We start from the raw sequence: 19,023 nt of genomic DNA on the forward strand, positions 1-19,023 counted from the left end.
TATATATACATATAAATTATATTGAATGTTCCTAATATTCTGACCCTCTCATGTATGCCAGGGCAAAAATATACATACACATCTCAATATACTGTATTCCAGTACAACGCCACCTTTAACTATGACCTCAATAATAAACATATAATTGAATTTATACATTTATGATAATCTCACCAAAAAATAAAACATTTTGAGCTTCATAAACACATATGTTAAGGCAGAAGTGTCACACTGAAGTGCATACACATGTAAAGGTGGTCATAATGTTATGCCTGATCGGTGTATATATTTCAAGTATAGCTAGTAATTCCCTCAGTGTGTACTATTTGCCATTGTTTTCCCTTCTCCATAGTGGTTTGTTAGGTTCCTCTGTGTGTTTTTTGTACACCAACCACTTCCAAAGTGTGAGTGAATGCGCGCCCAGTGATGTGCCCAGTCTCAGCAGCCCTGTAGCTTTTGACTTAGCCTCCTTAGTCCAGCTCTGTAGCACTGTGACATCTGTGCACCAACCTTCCTTTAAGTAGTGACAGATTTCACCTCCCCTCAACTCCCCGGATGTATATGAGATGCTAGGCAGTGCACCTGCTACACTGTGTGCATGATGTAAACCATCATGCATATAAATCTGACTGGACGAGAATCGGATTTCCCAGAAATCGGCTGGTCATGCCCAGTGAGGTTAAAGACCGGCAAATTCCAACATTTAATTAATCGATCTCTGTGTCTTTAATTGGAATGCAGGTGGAAATAATATAACTACGTATACTTTCATATATTTTATCAGGTTGAAGACAATGAAGTCATAAGAATAAAACTGTAGCTTCATTCCGTGAGCAGTGTAATACCTTTGGCCTGCTGAGAGCTGCACCTGGACTGGAAACTATCCTTTTGTCATACTTTAATTGAATTAAATCACAATGAAGTAAAGATACAGCAAGCATGATTCAAGGATTAAAAACAAATTCTGATTAAAATCTTTCATTAGATGAGGTCTTAAACAGGTGTTATATTCTTTTTTTAGTATAATATGTGTGTGCGTAGAAGTGAATCATTTACTGCTTGCAAACCAATGATGGTAAGATGATGTCATGGGGTAGGACTGGATAAATCTGACTTCTTCCTACTCCATTCAAGCATGTACTAGGTATAAGCAAATTGATAATGGATTATGTGTAAAATTATGTGTGTTGTCATATCAACTGTTTTACATGCTTGAAAGAATAAATCAAATCAAATCAAACAAATTAGCAAATATTACAAAGTATGATATCATGCAGCTCAATGCAACACATTTCTGTTTATTAAACATAATTGCATGTGTCAAAAGAACTTAACTCACACTGATTATTAAAATTGCCCTTATTTACCAAATAGGCTACTACTACACCTGATACTGAACCATAATTTGGCTATGTTTTCAGTGACCATAGCACTTAATTTGTCTAAAAGAGAGAAAGAACTAAATCACTCTCATAATTAGAGGGTCTGATTTTTTTTTTGTTCAAAGTTATTAATTATTAATTATTTTTAGCAATTAATTCCAAGCATGTAATAAAACAGAGAGAAACAGAGAAAAAAAAGAGAAAAAAAAGAAATCAACATGTAACACAAAACAACCAAACCAATTACCATATACAACCAAAAAAAATAGAAATTTCTCTTGATGATGCTTAGTCATTACATGGTTGCAAGGGAGTAGAAAGAAGTAATACTTATCTAGTTCTACCCCTAGTGATCCAAACTGTGGTTGACACAACCCAAATATTTAACTAAACAACTACACTGGTTAAATTCCCGCAACCACCAAATTACTACATTCCTTCTAACCACAAATCACATTTACATAATTAGAAAACAAATGTTAAACAATAAATTATTCATATCCCACCCATAAATACACCGATAATATCTTAATAAGATCATTACACTTCCTGTATCCGATACCCAGCTATGCAGGCCTTTTTGTATTTATTCTTAAATTGTTTTACACTTGTACATTGTTTTAAATCATCACCCAATCTATTCCATAATTTTACACCACTCACAGATATACAAAAACTTTTCCTAGTTGTACGTATGGCCTGAGTTTTTAAATTTAAGTGGCCCCTCAATCCATAACCACCCTCTCGATCACCAAACAGACCCCGAATACCACTTGGCACCAAATTATATCTGACTTTATACATAAATACAGCAGATTTGTATTTTACTAAATCAAAAAATTTTAAAAATCCTGAATGTGCAAATGATGAATTCGTATGATCCCTATAACCAAGTCCATGAACAATTCTAATGGCCCTTTTCTGTAGTTTAAATAATGAGCATAATGCGCTTTTGTATGTATTTCCCCAACACTCAACACAGTAGTCCAAATAAGGTACAAACATAGAACAGTAAAGAGTATGGAGTGACTTCTGATCCACAATATTTTTAACTCTTGCCAATATAGATATACTTTTAGCCAATTTATTATGTATATATTTAATATGAGGTTTCCAACAGATTTTATCATCAATATTTATGCCTAGAAATTTTGTTTCGTAAACTCTTTCTATATTGGCATCCCCCACCCTTACTTGAATCTGACGATTTAATCTTCCATATCCAAACAGCATGAATTTTGTTTTGTCCAGATTTAGTGATAACTTATTCCTGTCACACCATTTCTTCACCTTGTCCAATTCCACAGTAATCAGACCCAAAAGTTGCTGTAGGTCTTCCCCAGAGGCCCATATAGTAGTATCATCAGCAAATAGTACAAAGTTCAATAACTGTAATTGGCTGGATAACCTGTTACCAAAACATGTTTAATAAATGAGGTACTTATTCAAATAATAGTGGTATGCATTTTCCACATACATTTAGACCAAAGTAAGAGATGGCACAAGCATTGTAGACTTTGTGTATGGTGTTAGAATAAAAAAAAAAAATACTAAAATTTGTCCTCTCTCACAAACGTGAAAAATCCTTTAAAAAATTCCTGGATCCGGTAGATGATCCGAATCAGCACCAAATTCTAATGGACTGTTCTGTGGGCCACATCCTACCTCTGAAAAAAATTTCTTCCAAATCCATTCATTACTTTTTGAGTTATGCTGTGAAAAAAACATTAAGTAACCACTGATCCATATATTCTTCCCATGGTGTAGATGCAGAGCACTTACCAACGAGGAGCCAGATGAAGTTCGAGTTGTGCTTGGTTAGAAAGTCATCCAGATCCACGAAGCTCGGGAAGGTACTTTCATTGTTTTTGGCAACATGTCCATCCATGACTACAGGCTCTCAGACTGATGTCTACAACTGAAACAGTCAAATGTCAAGTTACTTCAGCAGCATAGGAACTAAACTTAAAAAGCATGTGCACCACCAAAAAGGCGGCGGATGGAAGTAAGCATACAAATCATAGGGTTGTTGCAGCACACACCAAATTAATCTAAGACTTTTAAGTCCAACTGAATGTGTGTTTCAACATAAACAAATGATAGAAATCTTTGAAAATCAGTAGAGACAATAAGGACAACAATGTATCACCAACTTCGTGAATTTACTTATATCACAGATTTTAGTACTCACGGAGCTATATATAGCACTCATAATAATAAAAGAAAGTCACTTTCGGCTTTTCCCGCTTAGGGGTCGCCACAGCGAATCGTCACACTGACAACTCACATGTTGACATTTGGCACGCGGTTTACGCCGGATGTCCTTCCTGACGCAACCCTGATTTGAACCGGGGTGCTGCGGCGAGAGCGCTGCGTCTTAACCACTAGCCTACCCGGGACGCATAATAATATCATTCCTGAATTATAAAGCATGACCTGGATAATCAGCAGAAAACAGATGGATGATTGGGTTAATTACTTAAAAAAAAGCTCAATTATTTAAGGTCCACATATCAATTTTACATATAGTCAAAGGTCTGGAACAAAAGACTGACTGGGGATTTTAAAGCCAGTTTTTGCTGAAAGCGCACAAATGTTCCTGCCTGCATATTTAAGACCTTTTAAATTACATTTAAGATGTTTTTAGTAGCTTTTTTTTGAAGGACCCTGAAATTAATGCTTTTAAGTCTTTTCAATAGCAGCAGATGCTCTAGAAAAATATGCAGAACAGTAACAAAGATACATACAGGGTGGTTGAAAAGTAACTAGGCATTAAAAATTGGCTATAGAACTTGTAGTATCACTGGAGTCCTGATGAAAACAGTCTCTAAATAGACGATAGTAAATAGGATTTCCTATTTAAATAGATGATAGCAAATAGTCAATCCTATTTACTATCATCTATTTAAAAAGGAAATCCTATCATCTATTTAGAGACTGTTTTCCTATTTTTAATGCCAAGTTACTTTTCACCCACCCTGTAGATGCTAATGATAGCAACTTACTGTACATCTATTTACAACAATAATAACTGCAGAGTTTGCTGAGTCTATAAAATATATTTAAGACATTTTGGAGACAAGTGGAGATACAATTTTTAAATAATTTCCTTACTCAATAAATGACTAAAACTTTAAAACTGTTTTTCATTGTTAAAAGTTTCATTTTAACTAATGACATGACTTATTTTAACTCTATGTCACTCAAGTGTGGCTTCCACTCCCCCAGTCATTATTCAAAAAGGATGCATAAATGTTGATATTAACTCAAAAGATTAAATAGATTGGCTCGTTTTCATGGAAGCGGACTTGACCACTTACTTTGAGGACAGTGGGTCTACTGACCTGAGTTTGGTGACTTGCAGAAAGGATTATTTTATTTTGCTTGTGTGTAGCAGGGGGCTGGTAGAAAGGTGTTGCATGTGTCTGTGTGTAACTACAAGTGTATACAATGATCCCACTTAGCCATGCTTCAGAGTCCTAAGCTTGGATACTGTTGCACATGCAACAAACTCACACATCACAAATCCTCCTCTGATCCACCTTTAATGATGCTGGCTTAAAAACCACTGAGATGTAACCAGATAGCACTCCCTCTTGTGTTTCTAAATTTCTCTTGTTGGCAGATACTACATTTTACAAAATAAATTATGATTACATGTTAGATTTGATATTCTGCAAGTTAATAGCCTAGATCCGGACCTGGTAACAGATTTAATGTCAAACACTGGTCTCTTTCTGGCTTTGGCTGTTAGGTTTGTTTACTATATCAAATTAGGCAGGATGTCAGTGATAAACTTTACTTTAAAGAACTAAAATAAAGTTCTTATGAATTTTTTAAATCACAAGCTAATTTACTTCATACCACACAACCAACCAACCAACCACACAAGTGTACATGCACTGACAAAGCAACTAACTGGGCTTCAGTCCATTTGCAAGGATCACCAACCACATAGACAGTTCAGGAATTGAGTAATACCCCACTTGAGGGGAGATGTGAGCACAGATTATGTTGCCATCTCAGAACAGTGACTCATCACTGTCACCTGTAACCTGGGCGTTTTCAGTTTTGGTTTAGAAGTGGTGACTTCAGTAGGGCAGCTACAGCAACTCGTTTTTTTTAGTTACCTACTACCCAATTTTTCATTTGAACAACCCTCTCAGAAGATACTGTATCAGACTAACCGCCACAACTATCAACAAACCTAAATGTGGACAGCTTTGGGAAGTAAATGCTTATATTATTCTTGATACTAGGAGATAGAAAATACATCTAAAAGTAGTGAGCACTTCTCAATAGTGATTTATAAAATAGTTTCACCAGTGGGTCTGGCACTCACTGAAAAAGCATACTTGATTACAACATATTTCACTGAAACTGACTATCAGTAAGTTTCATTATCTACTGTTGCTTTAAGTATATACAATTTCAAAAGAACTGGATGGACTGGAAGTCACTACTGGTCTAACAAAGATGTCTGGCAGATTTAACTCTACTCGGGACAAACTCTGGTCATTATCTCAAATAAAATACACATTGTGTTGACTGTGACCTGAGACCTTTTCCGCTTTGCTAAAGACACTTGTTCGACACACAAGTGATTCACAAAGCTAAACATTAAATTCAATACTGTCCGGGCTGTTTGGATGTTACATTTTGCATAAGTTAGACAAGAAAACGCGAATAAGAAGAGAAAGGAGAGCAGTAACGCCGTTTGGCTTTGTTTACATATTGAAATGGTTAAAGCTACCACCGACAGTTTCAGTTCATGTGTTTAGCTAAGTCAGCATGACCAGTCGTATACCACTTGCTACATTTCCAGTTCACTCTATTCAAGATGTAACCCAGAAAGACATACTGTACCTGACACTAACTACATAACTAACGCTAGTTAGCTAATCCCAGGTCTTGAATAATTTTCTAAGAATTATCCTCAGCAACCGGACCGGTAATAATGATAAAATGCAACCCTAGCGTGTTTCGTTGTTTGGCGTTTGTAGCGCTATTACCAATCGGTTCATGCGTTTATTAGCGTTACAGATAGCCAGTTCCTTAGCTAATGACGTTTTATCATGTGGACATTGCAGTCATTAAGCTAACCGCTAACTATCATATTAGCCGTAAGCTAGCAAGCTAATGACAACAGGCCGCACCCTATAACTTATCTTTTGTCAAACCGTGAGAACAAGTCTATTAATGATTGTAACGTACCTTAATGGTCTCGATAAAACATGCTGTTTCATCTTTACTCCAGTTATTCAGGAGTTGCCGTCCTTATGTCGTCTCCGTCATAGGGACAGCTAGCGTCCTCTGTGGAATATTTACCTGACAAACGGCCAGTTAACATCTCTTCCTGTTCTGTCAAGAGCAGTAACAAATTCGACCAATACGAATAATAGCGAGTCAGAAACTAACCAATTAAAGGAAAGCGTGAGCGAGACCATGCGCATAGTTGACAGTTTTTTTTTCCAACTATCAACATGAATGTTTTTATAATGTGCGACTGTATTGTTAAACACTATGTTTGTATTGGTGCAGTTCTGTCCCGCCCACAGCAGGATGACAGTCAGATGTCACATAAAATATTCTCTGCAATTTTACAATATGTTTATTTCTTAATTGTATGTTTATTAAGTTTTCTAGTATAAACTGAAAAACGCCATTATATTTTAAGCTAATTAAATAAATGTTCACACACATTGCATCTTTTTTTAAATAAAACAACACAATAAAACCAAAAAAAAAAAAAACAGCAATGATCAAGATATTGTACCCTTGACTGTTTTTGGTGCTTTGGCATTTTATTATTTTTTAATAGAGCAGTAAATCAAATGACCACCATTCTTCACTTTATTAACTAATTGGTATGAACAATTTTCAGGTGAACATTTTTACAGAAACATCCTGAGAGTACCACTAGTAAAGTTTTCAGTTATCCTGTGAAATAACGCAACATCTACTAGATGGGTTAGCACAAAATTTAGAACATTCATGGTACCCAAAGGGTGAATCTTAACAGCTTAATGACTTGCTTGTGATCCCATCTTCAGTTTGACCTTTGTGCTTTTGAGGGAAATATCTATAACTATTGAATGGATTGCCTACCAGCTGCAGCTACAATACTAATGACTCCTATGTAATGGCCTATATAAGCATGGAGTTGTCCCATCAGCACTGCAGTGCACTGCTTCAGAAACTGAATCCATAGCCTTCATTACCTGAATGGCCAGAGGTCTTGTTTTATTCAGACTGAGATGAAAGTCTGCAGCGCCTCTGTATCATATTCACTAAATAATGGAAATTTCAGCACATTACCTTGAAAAACTCATCTTCCACACTGAATACTAAATCCCCTCTTGGCTTATGTAGAAAAAGGGCTTGAGCTACAAACTAAATGAGAAATCCTTTGCTTTATACTTTCAACTTATATGTGACTGAGCAGCCTTTGATTTTTCATGAAAAATCAAAGGCTGCTCAGTCACATATAAGTTGAAAGTATAAAGCAAAGGATTTCTCATTTAGTTTGTAGCTCAAGCCCTTTTTCTACATAAGCCAAGAGGGGATTTAGTATTCAGTGTGGAAGATGAGTTTTTCAAGGTAATGTGCTGAAATTTCCATTATTTAGTGAATATGATACAGAGGCGCTGCAGACTTTCATCTCAGTCTGAATAAAACAAGACCTCTGGCCATTCAGGTAATGAAGGCTATGGATTCAGTTTCTGAAGCAGTGCACTGCAGTGCTGATGGGACAACTCCATGCTTATATAGGCCATTACATAGGAGTCATTAGTATTGTAGCTGCAGCTGGTAGGCAATCCATTCAATAGTTATAGATATTTCCCTCAAAAGCACAAAGGTCAAACTGAAGATGGGATCACAAGCAAGTCATTAAGCTGTTAAGATTCACCCTTTGGGTACCATGAATGTTCTAAATTTTGTGCTAACCCATCTAGTAGATGTTGCGTTATTTCACAGGATAACTGAAAACTTTACTAGTGGTACTCTCAGGATGTTTCTGTAAAAATGTTCACCTGAAAATTGTTCATACCAATTAGTTAATAAAGTGAAGAATGGTGGTCATTTGATTTACTGCTCTATTAAAAAATAATAAAATGCCAAAGCACCAAAAACAGTCAAGGGTACAATATCATCTTTGTTGTTATCTTAAAGAACTGCCAGAACTCTAGGGCACTGTTTAATATAAGAAGTTGCTGTCATGCCATCCTGCAGTCACAAAAACAAAGCCTCCCCAAAGAACACGTAGGAGTTGTGACAATGAAAAGGTGCCAAATATCAGACTCAAAGCTTTTCCTTGCCAATCAAGCACTCCCCTTAAGACCAATCTGTTTTGGCTGTGCCTTTAAAAGAAATTACATCTCACTTGAATACTTTTCTCATCTTCTGAATGCTATTGCTACTAAATTCCTAAAGGAGGCCTTTGATACAGTCACTACAGTTATTCTATTAGTAATTAACAGCTCCTTCACTTTTGGTTCATTCGACTCTTGTATTAAATATGTAGCAGTTTGTGACCTTCTAAAGGTCAATTGATTATAATTTTCTTGCAGGAGTATGCAGGACACTTAAACTGTTTTATGACTCTGTGGTGGCAAGAGCGATCCTATATAGTGTGATCTGCCTGAGCAGTGGCATCACACTGTACAAACTGATATAGGTCCGCTCAGTTCCAGGGTGCTCGCTAGACCAGTCTGGGGTATGGCGACAATCTGCTGGCCCTTATGGACACCACCTCAGGACAGGCAGAGCGCTCTGGGCAGTACCTTCTTTTGACTCCCGATTTCTGGAAACATCTGGAGTTCATACAATATGAGTCAGAGTTCAGCCTGAAATCTGAAGATGATTGGATCTTTGATATCAAGGCACCTTCAGCTTTAGAGCTCACTGTTTGAGGAGCTTGGGCTCTGTCAAACTGTTTACCTATGATCTTAGCTGAATACTTCAATTTATGCCTGCCATTTAGATCATTTCTACAGCAATTGAAAACACTGTAAACATGTTGTTTCTTATTACAGTGTTTATTATCGATTGCCCTATCTGCACATATTACACACTGCACACACAATTAGACAAAACTGTATTGTTAAATCAAAGTAATCTATAAAAAAGGGAGAAAACTGGTAATGTAATATAGCACACTGGCAGGTTAACTTATGATAATGTCAGAACAATTAGCATTTTTGGAAGCAATACTCAAAGCACAAACTAAATTGCTTGAATTCAACATAACACAAATGTATGTTTGCAGGAGAGCTGGATAATACAAACAATAAATAGCTGGGCTGTAACTGTGGGAGAATCAAACAAAAAATCAGCATGAAGGCATTTAATGATGACACTGACTGTCAGCAAAGGTGCTTTGCCAGGAGAGAGTATGATAAGATTTCATTAAACTGTGCCTTTGTTCTTTTTCTGGAATGAAATCTCCATGTGTTATGGTTACTCAACAACCCCCTTTTCACCCACTCTACACCATTCACATTCAGTCCACATTAACTGCATTTTTTAAAAAGGCAACCCACAAGTTAAAATGTTCAGTGTCTGACTGAGGTTGTTTTATAACACAGACAGTGAAAAAAAATAATAAAGGCATGTTTCAATAAATAGCATTTATATTTTGGCTGCAAGTGTCCGGGTAGGCATCTCAGCCAATTTTAACACCATAACTGAATACAGGCCCTCCAGAAGGCAGAACAGAAGACATGGAATACATGAATAATTTACCCCACAGAGAATAATTTCAGTCTTCTAAAAACTCACATTATGCTTACAGTTGATCAAGGCAGTATATCAAAACTTTGACTGTAATGGCTCATAACAGCAGTAACAATTCATCTTTAAATGCATGCTGTGTATAAGACACAAAAGGAAGGAACAATGTTCTTTTCATTGCAGTAAAGCAGGAACACTTCGGTAGCTGCCCTGTCTCATGGGTACACGTCCATGCTTTCCATGTAACATTGAAACAAACCAAAAAACAATACAACTAAATGTCCGTTTCCATAAACCATCTAATACAAATTGCTGATGGAGAATGGGGTTAAAAGCCCACGAGCACATCTCGCTCCTGCATGCTAGTGTAGAAGGACTTCCCGAACACAAATGAGTGCAATCCTGCTCTCAGCTTCTCAGCGAAGGCCATTATGATGCTCAGGTCTCCTTCCACAGTCAAGTCCAGGTCCGTCTTTAAATTGCGCAAGGATCGAAATGGCTTCTTCCCTTTTTGCCTGTGGAGGGAGGAGGAAAGATATTGTAGTGGAGCTGTTAACAACCTACAATACTATGGGTCAGAGATTCTGCATTAGCATGTAGCTGGGTTGCAGCTGTGCATAAAAATGCCATGCCACAATGAATTATGTATGTTGCTACAGGATGGCAAGTGAGCATAAACAATCTTGTCAAGGCACCTGTAACACAGTATGCCCTTCAACCTCTGGATGTTAGCAACACATCAAACCAGACTGCTCTAAGGCTGTCAAAGAAGCACACAAATTTTGATTGGGAGACATGAGTGAGATGCTCAGGGGTTCACTATTCATGGGAACACATGGCATTCAAAACGACTTGCTAGGAACCATTTTAAACAGGACAAAGAGAAAATCAAAGTTGTGTATGTCAACATTTCTTGTAATATTTAGTGCAAAAAAACAATATCTATTTGAATTTATAATAATTTAATTCATATTGCATTTCTACTGAATTCAAAAGAATAAAAAAAAAATGTCATTACATTTCCTTTTAGTATCTGCAACTGAACTTATCAAGCTGAAGGTGTCTATCATTTTCTTCACTCTCTTCTCTCCAAGAATACTTCTTGTCTGTCATTGTATCATTCGGTCACATTCCCCTTAAATTCAAAATGTGTATAACCAAACATTGTTTTAAGGAAGTTGCATTTCTGAACACTGATTTCTCCATCTACCTCTGAGGGTGAACATTTAGGAGTAAACTTGTGAAAATCTGACCTCAACAACCACTGTTTCTAGAAACCTTACTTAAAATTTTAAATGTATTAGCTTTTGACTTCCTAAACATGAATTAATAGCTTTTTGGCTACTTGGACACATCACAGCAAGCGGTAAACATAACACCGACATATTGTGACCTTATGAAACTGACATGGCTTAACATGCTTTTGGGAGCTTTTTCACTGAAATCAATTGCTATGAATAAAGTAAAATTGTGGGCGATAAAAGAAAAACAAACTGAATGTTGCTAAAATGCTGAAGGGTGCTGCAGAGTTGGGTGGGTCTGTCAGTTTAACAGATACCTTTCACATTAGGTATACTTGTTTGATCCACTGTAAATTTAAAATATTTATTAGTACATCTTTAAATTTTTGAAATAGTGACACAAATAAAGTAGTTTTGAAAAAGCATGATACATAAAGCAAGCAATTTCTTGTATGCAAACATTTGAGTGTATAGGCATTTTGTGTGAACACAGGCTTGTTCTCTTGGCCTTCACTGATGCAACAATTAGAGCACTTTCAGCAAGAGCCGTGTAACATGAAAAGCTGCGTCAACAAGTTAGTACTATTGTAGGCAAATTCACTGAGTGCAAATGATCTTCATATTTTTAGAACAGACAATCCTTGGCTATATTATGTTTGTTAGAGCCAGGGTATTAGGAAAACTCACAAATTAACACTAATATTTATAGACTAGTATTTCTCTAGAGCAGAACAGTCTGAAATTCATCAACATTGTAACCCATCACAAGTAAAACCTGCAATGCAGGTTACAAATACAGTATTCTGTTCAAATACTTCTGTACAATAAGCAAGTAGTTGGTAGTAGTTGGTTAAGTCCTAAAACACTGAAGTGCTCATGTCTTTTATAAACAAGAGAAAAGCAAGGTTTCATAGAACGAGACAAACAAACAAGAAGCGTGGGAAGGTCACTCCACTGCTGGGAAGCACAAGAGGAGCCAAGTCGAGCCCAGATGGACCAGTGAGCAGGTCGTCACTGGGAGAGTGGCACGAACACGGTGGACTGCAGATAACCTGCTGGGGCGTAAGGCATTTCTGGAAGCAAGCCAGAATGCGGTTACTGTAGCCCTGATGGGCTAGTGCCCGACTAGAGACCCAATTGTTTCTCATTCTTTTACAAAAAACTGAACAATTGAGTGGATTTAGTAGTGTGTAAAGCTACAGCACTAACTTGTTTTAGAAGTGATGTGTGCATAGATAATGTTCTGGGCACTACCTAAATGAATGCAATGTGTAGTGTGAGGTTACTAAAAGGCAGTAGGTCACCTCACAACATGGCATACAATCTCATTTCCATACCTGGGTAGGGGGGAGCAGGAAAATGAGAATCTCCTGTCAGTGATCATAAAAACATCACTTAGTGCACTGATGATGGAAAACGTCATCTCTAATGCAGCTCCAGGATGTCTCAGAGATTGAGCTGTGCTGACTGGTAGGAGACCATGTCATGTGTTTTTATACCATTTTCTTGCTCAACACATTATTCTTGCGTTGTGTAGTTGGAGAAGCTGTCATTATGGGATGATGCAGAAGATTCATCACCCTGTGTAGCTAGGCAACCAGCCCCTTCTTCACAGTTTCTTCCAAACATCAGTCATCATGTAAGCCTGACTCCCTGATTTAATGTAGCTTTAACAAACACCAAATACAACTTTAGTCAATTTAAAACAGTCAAGTGGAGTGAAACTGGTGAATTACAATATTTGAAAAGGTGAACTAGGAAATGTTCTGCATTTCTGCATCATAAATCACCTTATCAAAAAAGCTGTTGATTAATTTCTTTTGAAAAAACCTAATTAAGTGTGCGGATATGGTTATTTTTACATATTTTCAGTAGTGCCAGTGGTGCTATGTTTCTACAGTCCTTCACTTTTGAACATGCAACATGTAGTCTATTCATTTTTGTAATATTTCTATAGACCAAGTCCCTGGTCTACCAACGGTCTGCAATGGTGCAAATGTTTTAAAAGCAAAGTAGTTTTTTTCCCTGTATTATCATCAAACTGTAAATCCCAACTGCTAGTGCTAAATAAAAGACAGCTGCTTCTGGACTTTTCACCACATTACTACTGTTTATGAGACAGAAACCTGCCAGCTTCCATACTCGTGTGTGTGTTAATAAGCTGTTAAAACATTTGGTAGTGACAACATGTCCGCTTTTTTGATGTTACAGACAGCCTTAAATATGCATTCTGTATCAGGGGTTCACAATGTCCATCACTGTGGCCCCCCAGTCAGTTTAATTAATTAAGCCTGTATTTGCTTACATTGTGGTGGAATGCCACCATTCTGCCAAAATATAAACAAAGATGTTCACAAAGTACCCATGGATGCTTTGACAATCACAGGATTACTTAAGAAAACTCAAACAGCAGGATTAAGTTTAACAGTTACTTCAACAATTTCTAAGCATATTCACAGTTGTTTATTCATGAGATAATGTTGTTCTTGGGAAATGTCACACCAAATCTAAGACTATCTATACTATGTCTGTGTGTTCCGATATGAATGAGCTACCACTCCAAGGAGGAGTTTGACTCAAACTGCAGTAATTCGCCTCACGTCTCTCCCTCACCCTCCCTGTTTGACAACCTACAGCATGCTCTACATCTTTCCAGTTTCACAGGACAGACAGCTATTACTTGTACATGGCTGGAAAAATGCCCTTGTGAATACTATACAAAATAAAAAGTGTTTAATCTATTATGTCATGAGATGCTTTACCTGTATTTGTTGTGTCACAGCTGTAACATTTGTCTGTACAAATTAACATGGTACAATTCCTTATCTTTGCATTTGGAGTAATAAAAAAAAAACATTCTAAAATATTCCTCTCTTGTAGATTTTGTGTGCAACACATCACAAGTATACATTCAGAGCAAGGTGAGGGATGACTCATCGATCACAGGAGTTGTTTCTACTGCTCAGGAGAACACTGCCTGTGCTCTTTGTACTGCTTCTTCTGCAAAAAGAATAGCGACTCTGCATAGTAACCTGACAATATATTTCACTCTGTGCTTGACATGCTGTTCTGCTCACACCTCCACCCTGCTGAATTCTCATGCTCCTCACTGAAGTGCGTGGACATCTCTGTACTAGAGCACTAACCCTACACAAGCATGTTCCTCCCCTGCAACCTCACTGACCATCTACTTTAGTTTTCAGCTGGGTCCTCACCCAGGACGAAGATGTTACTCAACTACAATTAATGCTGTCAGCCGCTTATCATTCTTATATTTGGTCATTTGCCATATCCTCACCCCTATATAGCAAAACCCTGTGGACAACATTGTTGAAGCAGGAAAAAAATTAAATGACTACCGTAAAATCCGGACTATTGAGCACACCTGACTATAAGCCGCGCCCACTAAATTTAAGAAGAAAAAAAAAATTGTACATATACAGGCCGCACTTGTCTATAAGCCGCATGTGTCCACGTTGTAACATGAGATATTAACACAGAAAGATGTTGCACAGCTTTTGTCGTCTTTCTGTATTGAGTCAGTTCTTCACACTGCCTTCTCCAACGTCTCACCATCCATCCATTGATGCCAAGCTTACATGCAGCAGCTATTTCCTTCTTCGACAGCCAGATCGACCTCCTTTCACTTGAAAGCTGCATCATATGCATTTCTTTGTGCGTTTTCCATGATGAGGGTGTGTGCATGAAGTGCAAAATGACCGATCTGAAGAATTTAGTGTGAGTGCATTTGATTTAATTCGAACGTTTCATTGGTCCACTGTGACCTGTTCGGTAAGTTCGGTCTGATGTGACGAGGCTAAATGTATTGGCGGCATGAAGCTCGTTAGCCCGTAAAAATCCATAAATTAGCCGCATCGTTGTTTAAGCCGCCGGGTTTAAAGCTTGTGAAAAAACTAGAGGCTTATAGTCCGGATTTTACGGTACTTTGACTCCAAACATAAAAAAGTGGGTTACAGCAGGCAACAGGCTTCAAGGGTATTTCTGGTCATGACTTTTAAAGTCAGTGGCTGCAGTGCAAAGTCCCCAAAAAATAAACAAACAAACAAACAAAAAAGACAAGTAGGCAAGTGTGTGAGCGTAATGGACTATTACAGTATTCCAGTACAGCAATGTTATTTGTATGGAGCTCCAAAATGTTCATGTCATATATCTGTCATCTGAAAATGCCATAATAATGAATTGTATTTTAAACATGTTTGAGTATTTTACAATTTCATTTATAAAACCGTTTATTATTGAAACAATTAGTTATTTCATAATGTCTTATTTTTTCACTATGAACATTTTGGAGCTCCATATATTTGGAGTACATCCCAAGTCTATCCTATCAAGGACATCCCAAGACTCATATCTCGAGTAGGCTTCTTGGAGGAGCCATGACTGAGGAGACAAGAAAGCAACCTTAGCAAAAGTCTTTCGTGGAAAGACACACCCCTTTATCAGTTGGTGACTGGATGCTTCACATGAAGGATCAGAGGAAATGAGGCCTCATATCTCAAAAAACATGTTCCCTTAATGCCTGTCTACTCACATTTCTCCTCATATCTTATGCGGGCAGGATTAAGATGCAAGGAAAAGATGTGAGTCAGGGAAATATGGATGTATATTATAGACCTGGGATGCACCCCTAAATTCAAATCTTTTTAGTGACGGGTCTTACGTCTCATCCTCAATGTACTTCAGCAGTGTGAGGGCCTTTCTGTGGAGGAGCAACAGGAACTGGGCCAGATAAGTGCTCCGCAGGCCCAGGCCGGGCTTCAGCATGAACACCTGGGTACGATACAGGGTGTCAGTTAATGGTCCTAGCTACAGATCTGCTGGAAAATGTTGGAATAATACAGCCCCTTCCTCCTCTTGCAAATGAAACGTACTGATGCTCAGGAGAAAAACCTGTAAAACACAACTCTGGAAACACTTTCATTGAAATGGGTGATGGGCTGTGACTCTTGGGAATAAATAGTAATGTTTTGTATCTATGGGCTTTGGAGAGCATTGAGATAGGTGCACATATTTTAGGTATGTTGTAGCACAATACAAGTCCTGATCTGTGTTCAACAGCAAGGCACCTCAAACAAAATAAGACTGTGACTCATCAACTTTCAACTTCACAATACTATACACAGCAGTAAGAAATGTTAGGTATTTTTAGTCAAATAGCTATTGGATAGATACTTTATGTATTAGAAATGTTTAGTGGAGATAGGATGTCTAGTTAGACTGTTAAATGCTTAGTCATGCTTATGAGTTTCTACAGGGTACATCTGGTCAAGGATAACTAGAGAGAAGAGTTGATGACTGTCAGCAGACAGGATGTTTAATATTATTATTATGACGTGTATAACTGTAGCCTTAGCCATAATATGTTCTTATGTTTAAGTCACGACATGTACTAGAGGTCGTGAGAATGTTTTTAGCTACACACCACTTAACCAACAGACACACACACATTGATTTACTTCATGTTCTGACTACTGCTATGACCAGCTGCAAAGCTGGTAACAGAGACGTCTCGGTTGACGTTTCTGTGTAGTATGGGGCTAGCCCAACCGAGGGGATATAATGTATAGGCCTGGTGGGTTCAGGGTCTTTCATCTTACATCTGCCTGAGAGCAGTTTGGAGGTGCAAGATACCTGAGTGTGTAATGTTAATTTTACCTGTGATCCTTTGAATAAATCAGCACTGTTTTGAAGTTACTTGGACTGTCTCGTCTCTCAGAGTTAGCAATGGTAACAAGAACCAAAGACCAACAGAAACAAACAGCTTTGTCATAAACGGAAAAAAAACCCACCACATTTATGTTACTACTATTTAAGTGTCTAGCACCACTGTGACATTTCAGAATAAGAATGCAAACAAAACTGCAGAGAAACACAAAAACGGATCACTTTGGCTAATTCTGACAAAATCAAAACGGACTGAATACAGTGACCGTTCTGTTTTGGCTATATACATGATATTTGGGTGTGTGCACAAAGGAGTGGGTTTAATATTTTAAACACCGAAAATCTTTATACAGTAAACACAGTATGCCTCAGTTTGGACAAACATTTGGAAGTGAAACTGAACCAGTCTCTATAGCTTACTTTTTGTCTGTTATGGACAAGTTTTATTATTATTTCAGAGAGAAACAATTTAAATACCCCCCCATAAAACACGACAGGTAGTGGATGGAAGGACTGTGTTAATGAGTAAACTTGATCAGTTTTCCTCATAACACTGTGATGTATAAAAGAAACGGAAACGAGATCAGCCAAACATGCCATGTGTTAATTCAACAATTAATGAAGTTTTGTGGCTTGGCATCTTGTACACAGTATTGAAAGTGTCCAGTATGGTTGACTACCGGCCGTACTGAACTTACGATTTCAGGGGTGCTGCTATAGTTTTGTTTGTTTTGGATGATGAAGTGTGAACGATCATTAATGTAAGCACACTGTCAATAGTATAATGAGTATGGCTCTTTTATGGTTAAGGAGCTTTTCTCATTTATTTACTCATTTTTCTTCTAGATGATGATGATGATGATGATGATGATGATGATGATGATGATGATGATGAGGATGATGAAAAATGATTAATACGGAACATTATTTGTGAGTTGTCTGTAGACATATTCATTCTTATGATGTTGCATCTCCTGGTTAGAAATTTATCTCTTTTTCTTTTCTTATAAAATTTGAATTGTCTGAAATGTTTTACCTGTTTTCATGGAACATATACAGAATATTAAGTCAGGAAATGATCTGTATTCTTACCTCATCTATAAATGACTTAACCAAAGTATCTTTGTGCATGACGTCTTGAAATATATTCCTGTGAAGAAAGGTATAGTGGTTATGATACCAGCAATTTTTTCATTTCAAAGGAAATGTTATTGTGTACCTAAAGACAGAATCAGTGTAAATCACATTGTTACCTGTAAACATGGCGTCATGTATGACGGCCTCGATGACATGCGCTAGTAGTGTGTTGTTGTTTTTGCCTTTTTTGACAGTCTCTTGCAACCCAACTCAGATTAGCTTCACCAGAGATGAGCTCTTGAAAATCCGACAGCTCACTCTGAACACTCTGAAGACCATCACTTGGCAGATGCCCTGAATGTATTTTACTGTAGGTTTGAGAAGCAGAACTCCCCCCTCACCCACCTCACCTCAGACCCAGCAGCTGCTGTCCTCATTGTTCACTTCCTTCCCCCCAGCCCCCCACCCCTGAAGATCTGTGACAGGGATGTGTGTGTGGCTTTTTAAAAAAACAAAAGATCAGAAAGGCACCAGGCCCAGGCAGTGTGACCCCCTACTGCCTGAAAGCCTGTGCTGATCAGGGGGCCCCCCATCTTCACATTCATTTTCAACAGGTCACTGGAGCTGTGTGAAGTCCCCTCCTGCTTCAAACGCTCCACCATCATCCCAGTCCCCAAGAAAACCTCCATCAGTGGACTGAACGACTACAGACCTGTCACACTGACATCTGTAGTTATGAAGTCCTTTGACAGACTGGTGTTGGCTCACCTGAAGGACATCGTAGACCCCCTGCTGGACCCCCTGCAGTTTGCCTACTGGGCAAACAGGTCAGTGGATGATGCAGTCAACATGGCACTGCATTACATCCTGCAACACCTCGACTCCCCAGGGACCTATGCACGGGC

The 19,023-nt window shown here is 37.9% G+C and overlaps 2 protein-coding genes across 12 annotated transcripts in view; both read right to left on the reverse strand.

Moving 5' to 3' along the window:
• The window catches only part of kiaa1109 (KIAA1109 ortholog), an 80,954-nt gene extending 74,108 nt beyond the window's left edge, over positions 1 to 6,846 (reverse strand). For 5 of the 10 annotated variants that reach the window (XM_020608706.1, XM_020608710.1, XM_020608713.1 and 2 more), the window contains exons 1-2: positions 6,597 to 6,846; positions 3,165 to 3,300 (exon numbers count right to left, since the gene is read on the reverse strand). In XM_020608706.1, the coding sequence (XP_020464362.1) occupies positions 3,165 to 3,270 (106 nt within the window). In that variant the 5' untranslated portion in view covers positions 3,271 to 3,300; positions 6,597 to 6,846. The remainder of the gene's footprint in view (positions 1 to 3,164; positions 3,301 to 6,596) is intronic. The other 5 variants (XM_020608707.1, XM_020608715.1, XM_020608714.1 and 2 more) reach the window with 1 other exon arrangement.
• Positions 6,847 to 9,708: 2,862 nt separating this feature from the next.
• Positions 9,709 to 19,023, reverse strand: part of c9orf72 (C9orf72-SMCR8 complex subunit) — a 19,255-nt gene continuing 9,940 nt past the window's right edge. The window contains exons 8-10 of one of the 2 annotated variants that reach the window (XM_020608727.1): positions 18,134 to 18,191; positions 16,038 to 16,147; positions 9,709 to 10,630 (exon numbers count right to left, since the gene is read on the reverse strand). In XM_020608727.1, the coding sequence (XP_020464383.1) occupies positions 10,444 to 10,630; positions 16,038 to 16,147; positions 18,134 to 18,191 (355 nt within the window). In that variant the 3' untranslated portion in view covers positions 9,709 to 10,443. Of the gene's footprint in view, positions 10,631 to 11,123; positions 12,430 to 16,037; positions 16,148 to 18,133; positions 18,192 to 19,023 lie in introns of those variants that run through there. The other variant, XM_020608728.1, reaches the window with a different exon arrangement.

Source organism: Monopterus albus, unplaced genomic scaffold (genome assembly GCF_001952655.1).
Source record: "Monopterus albus unplaced genomic scaffold, M_albus_1.0 scaffold94.1, whole genome shotgun sequence".
Taxonomy (NCBI): domain Eukaryota; kingdom Metazoa; phylum Chordata; class Actinopteri; order Synbranchiformes; family Synbranchidae; genus Monopterus; species Monopterus albus.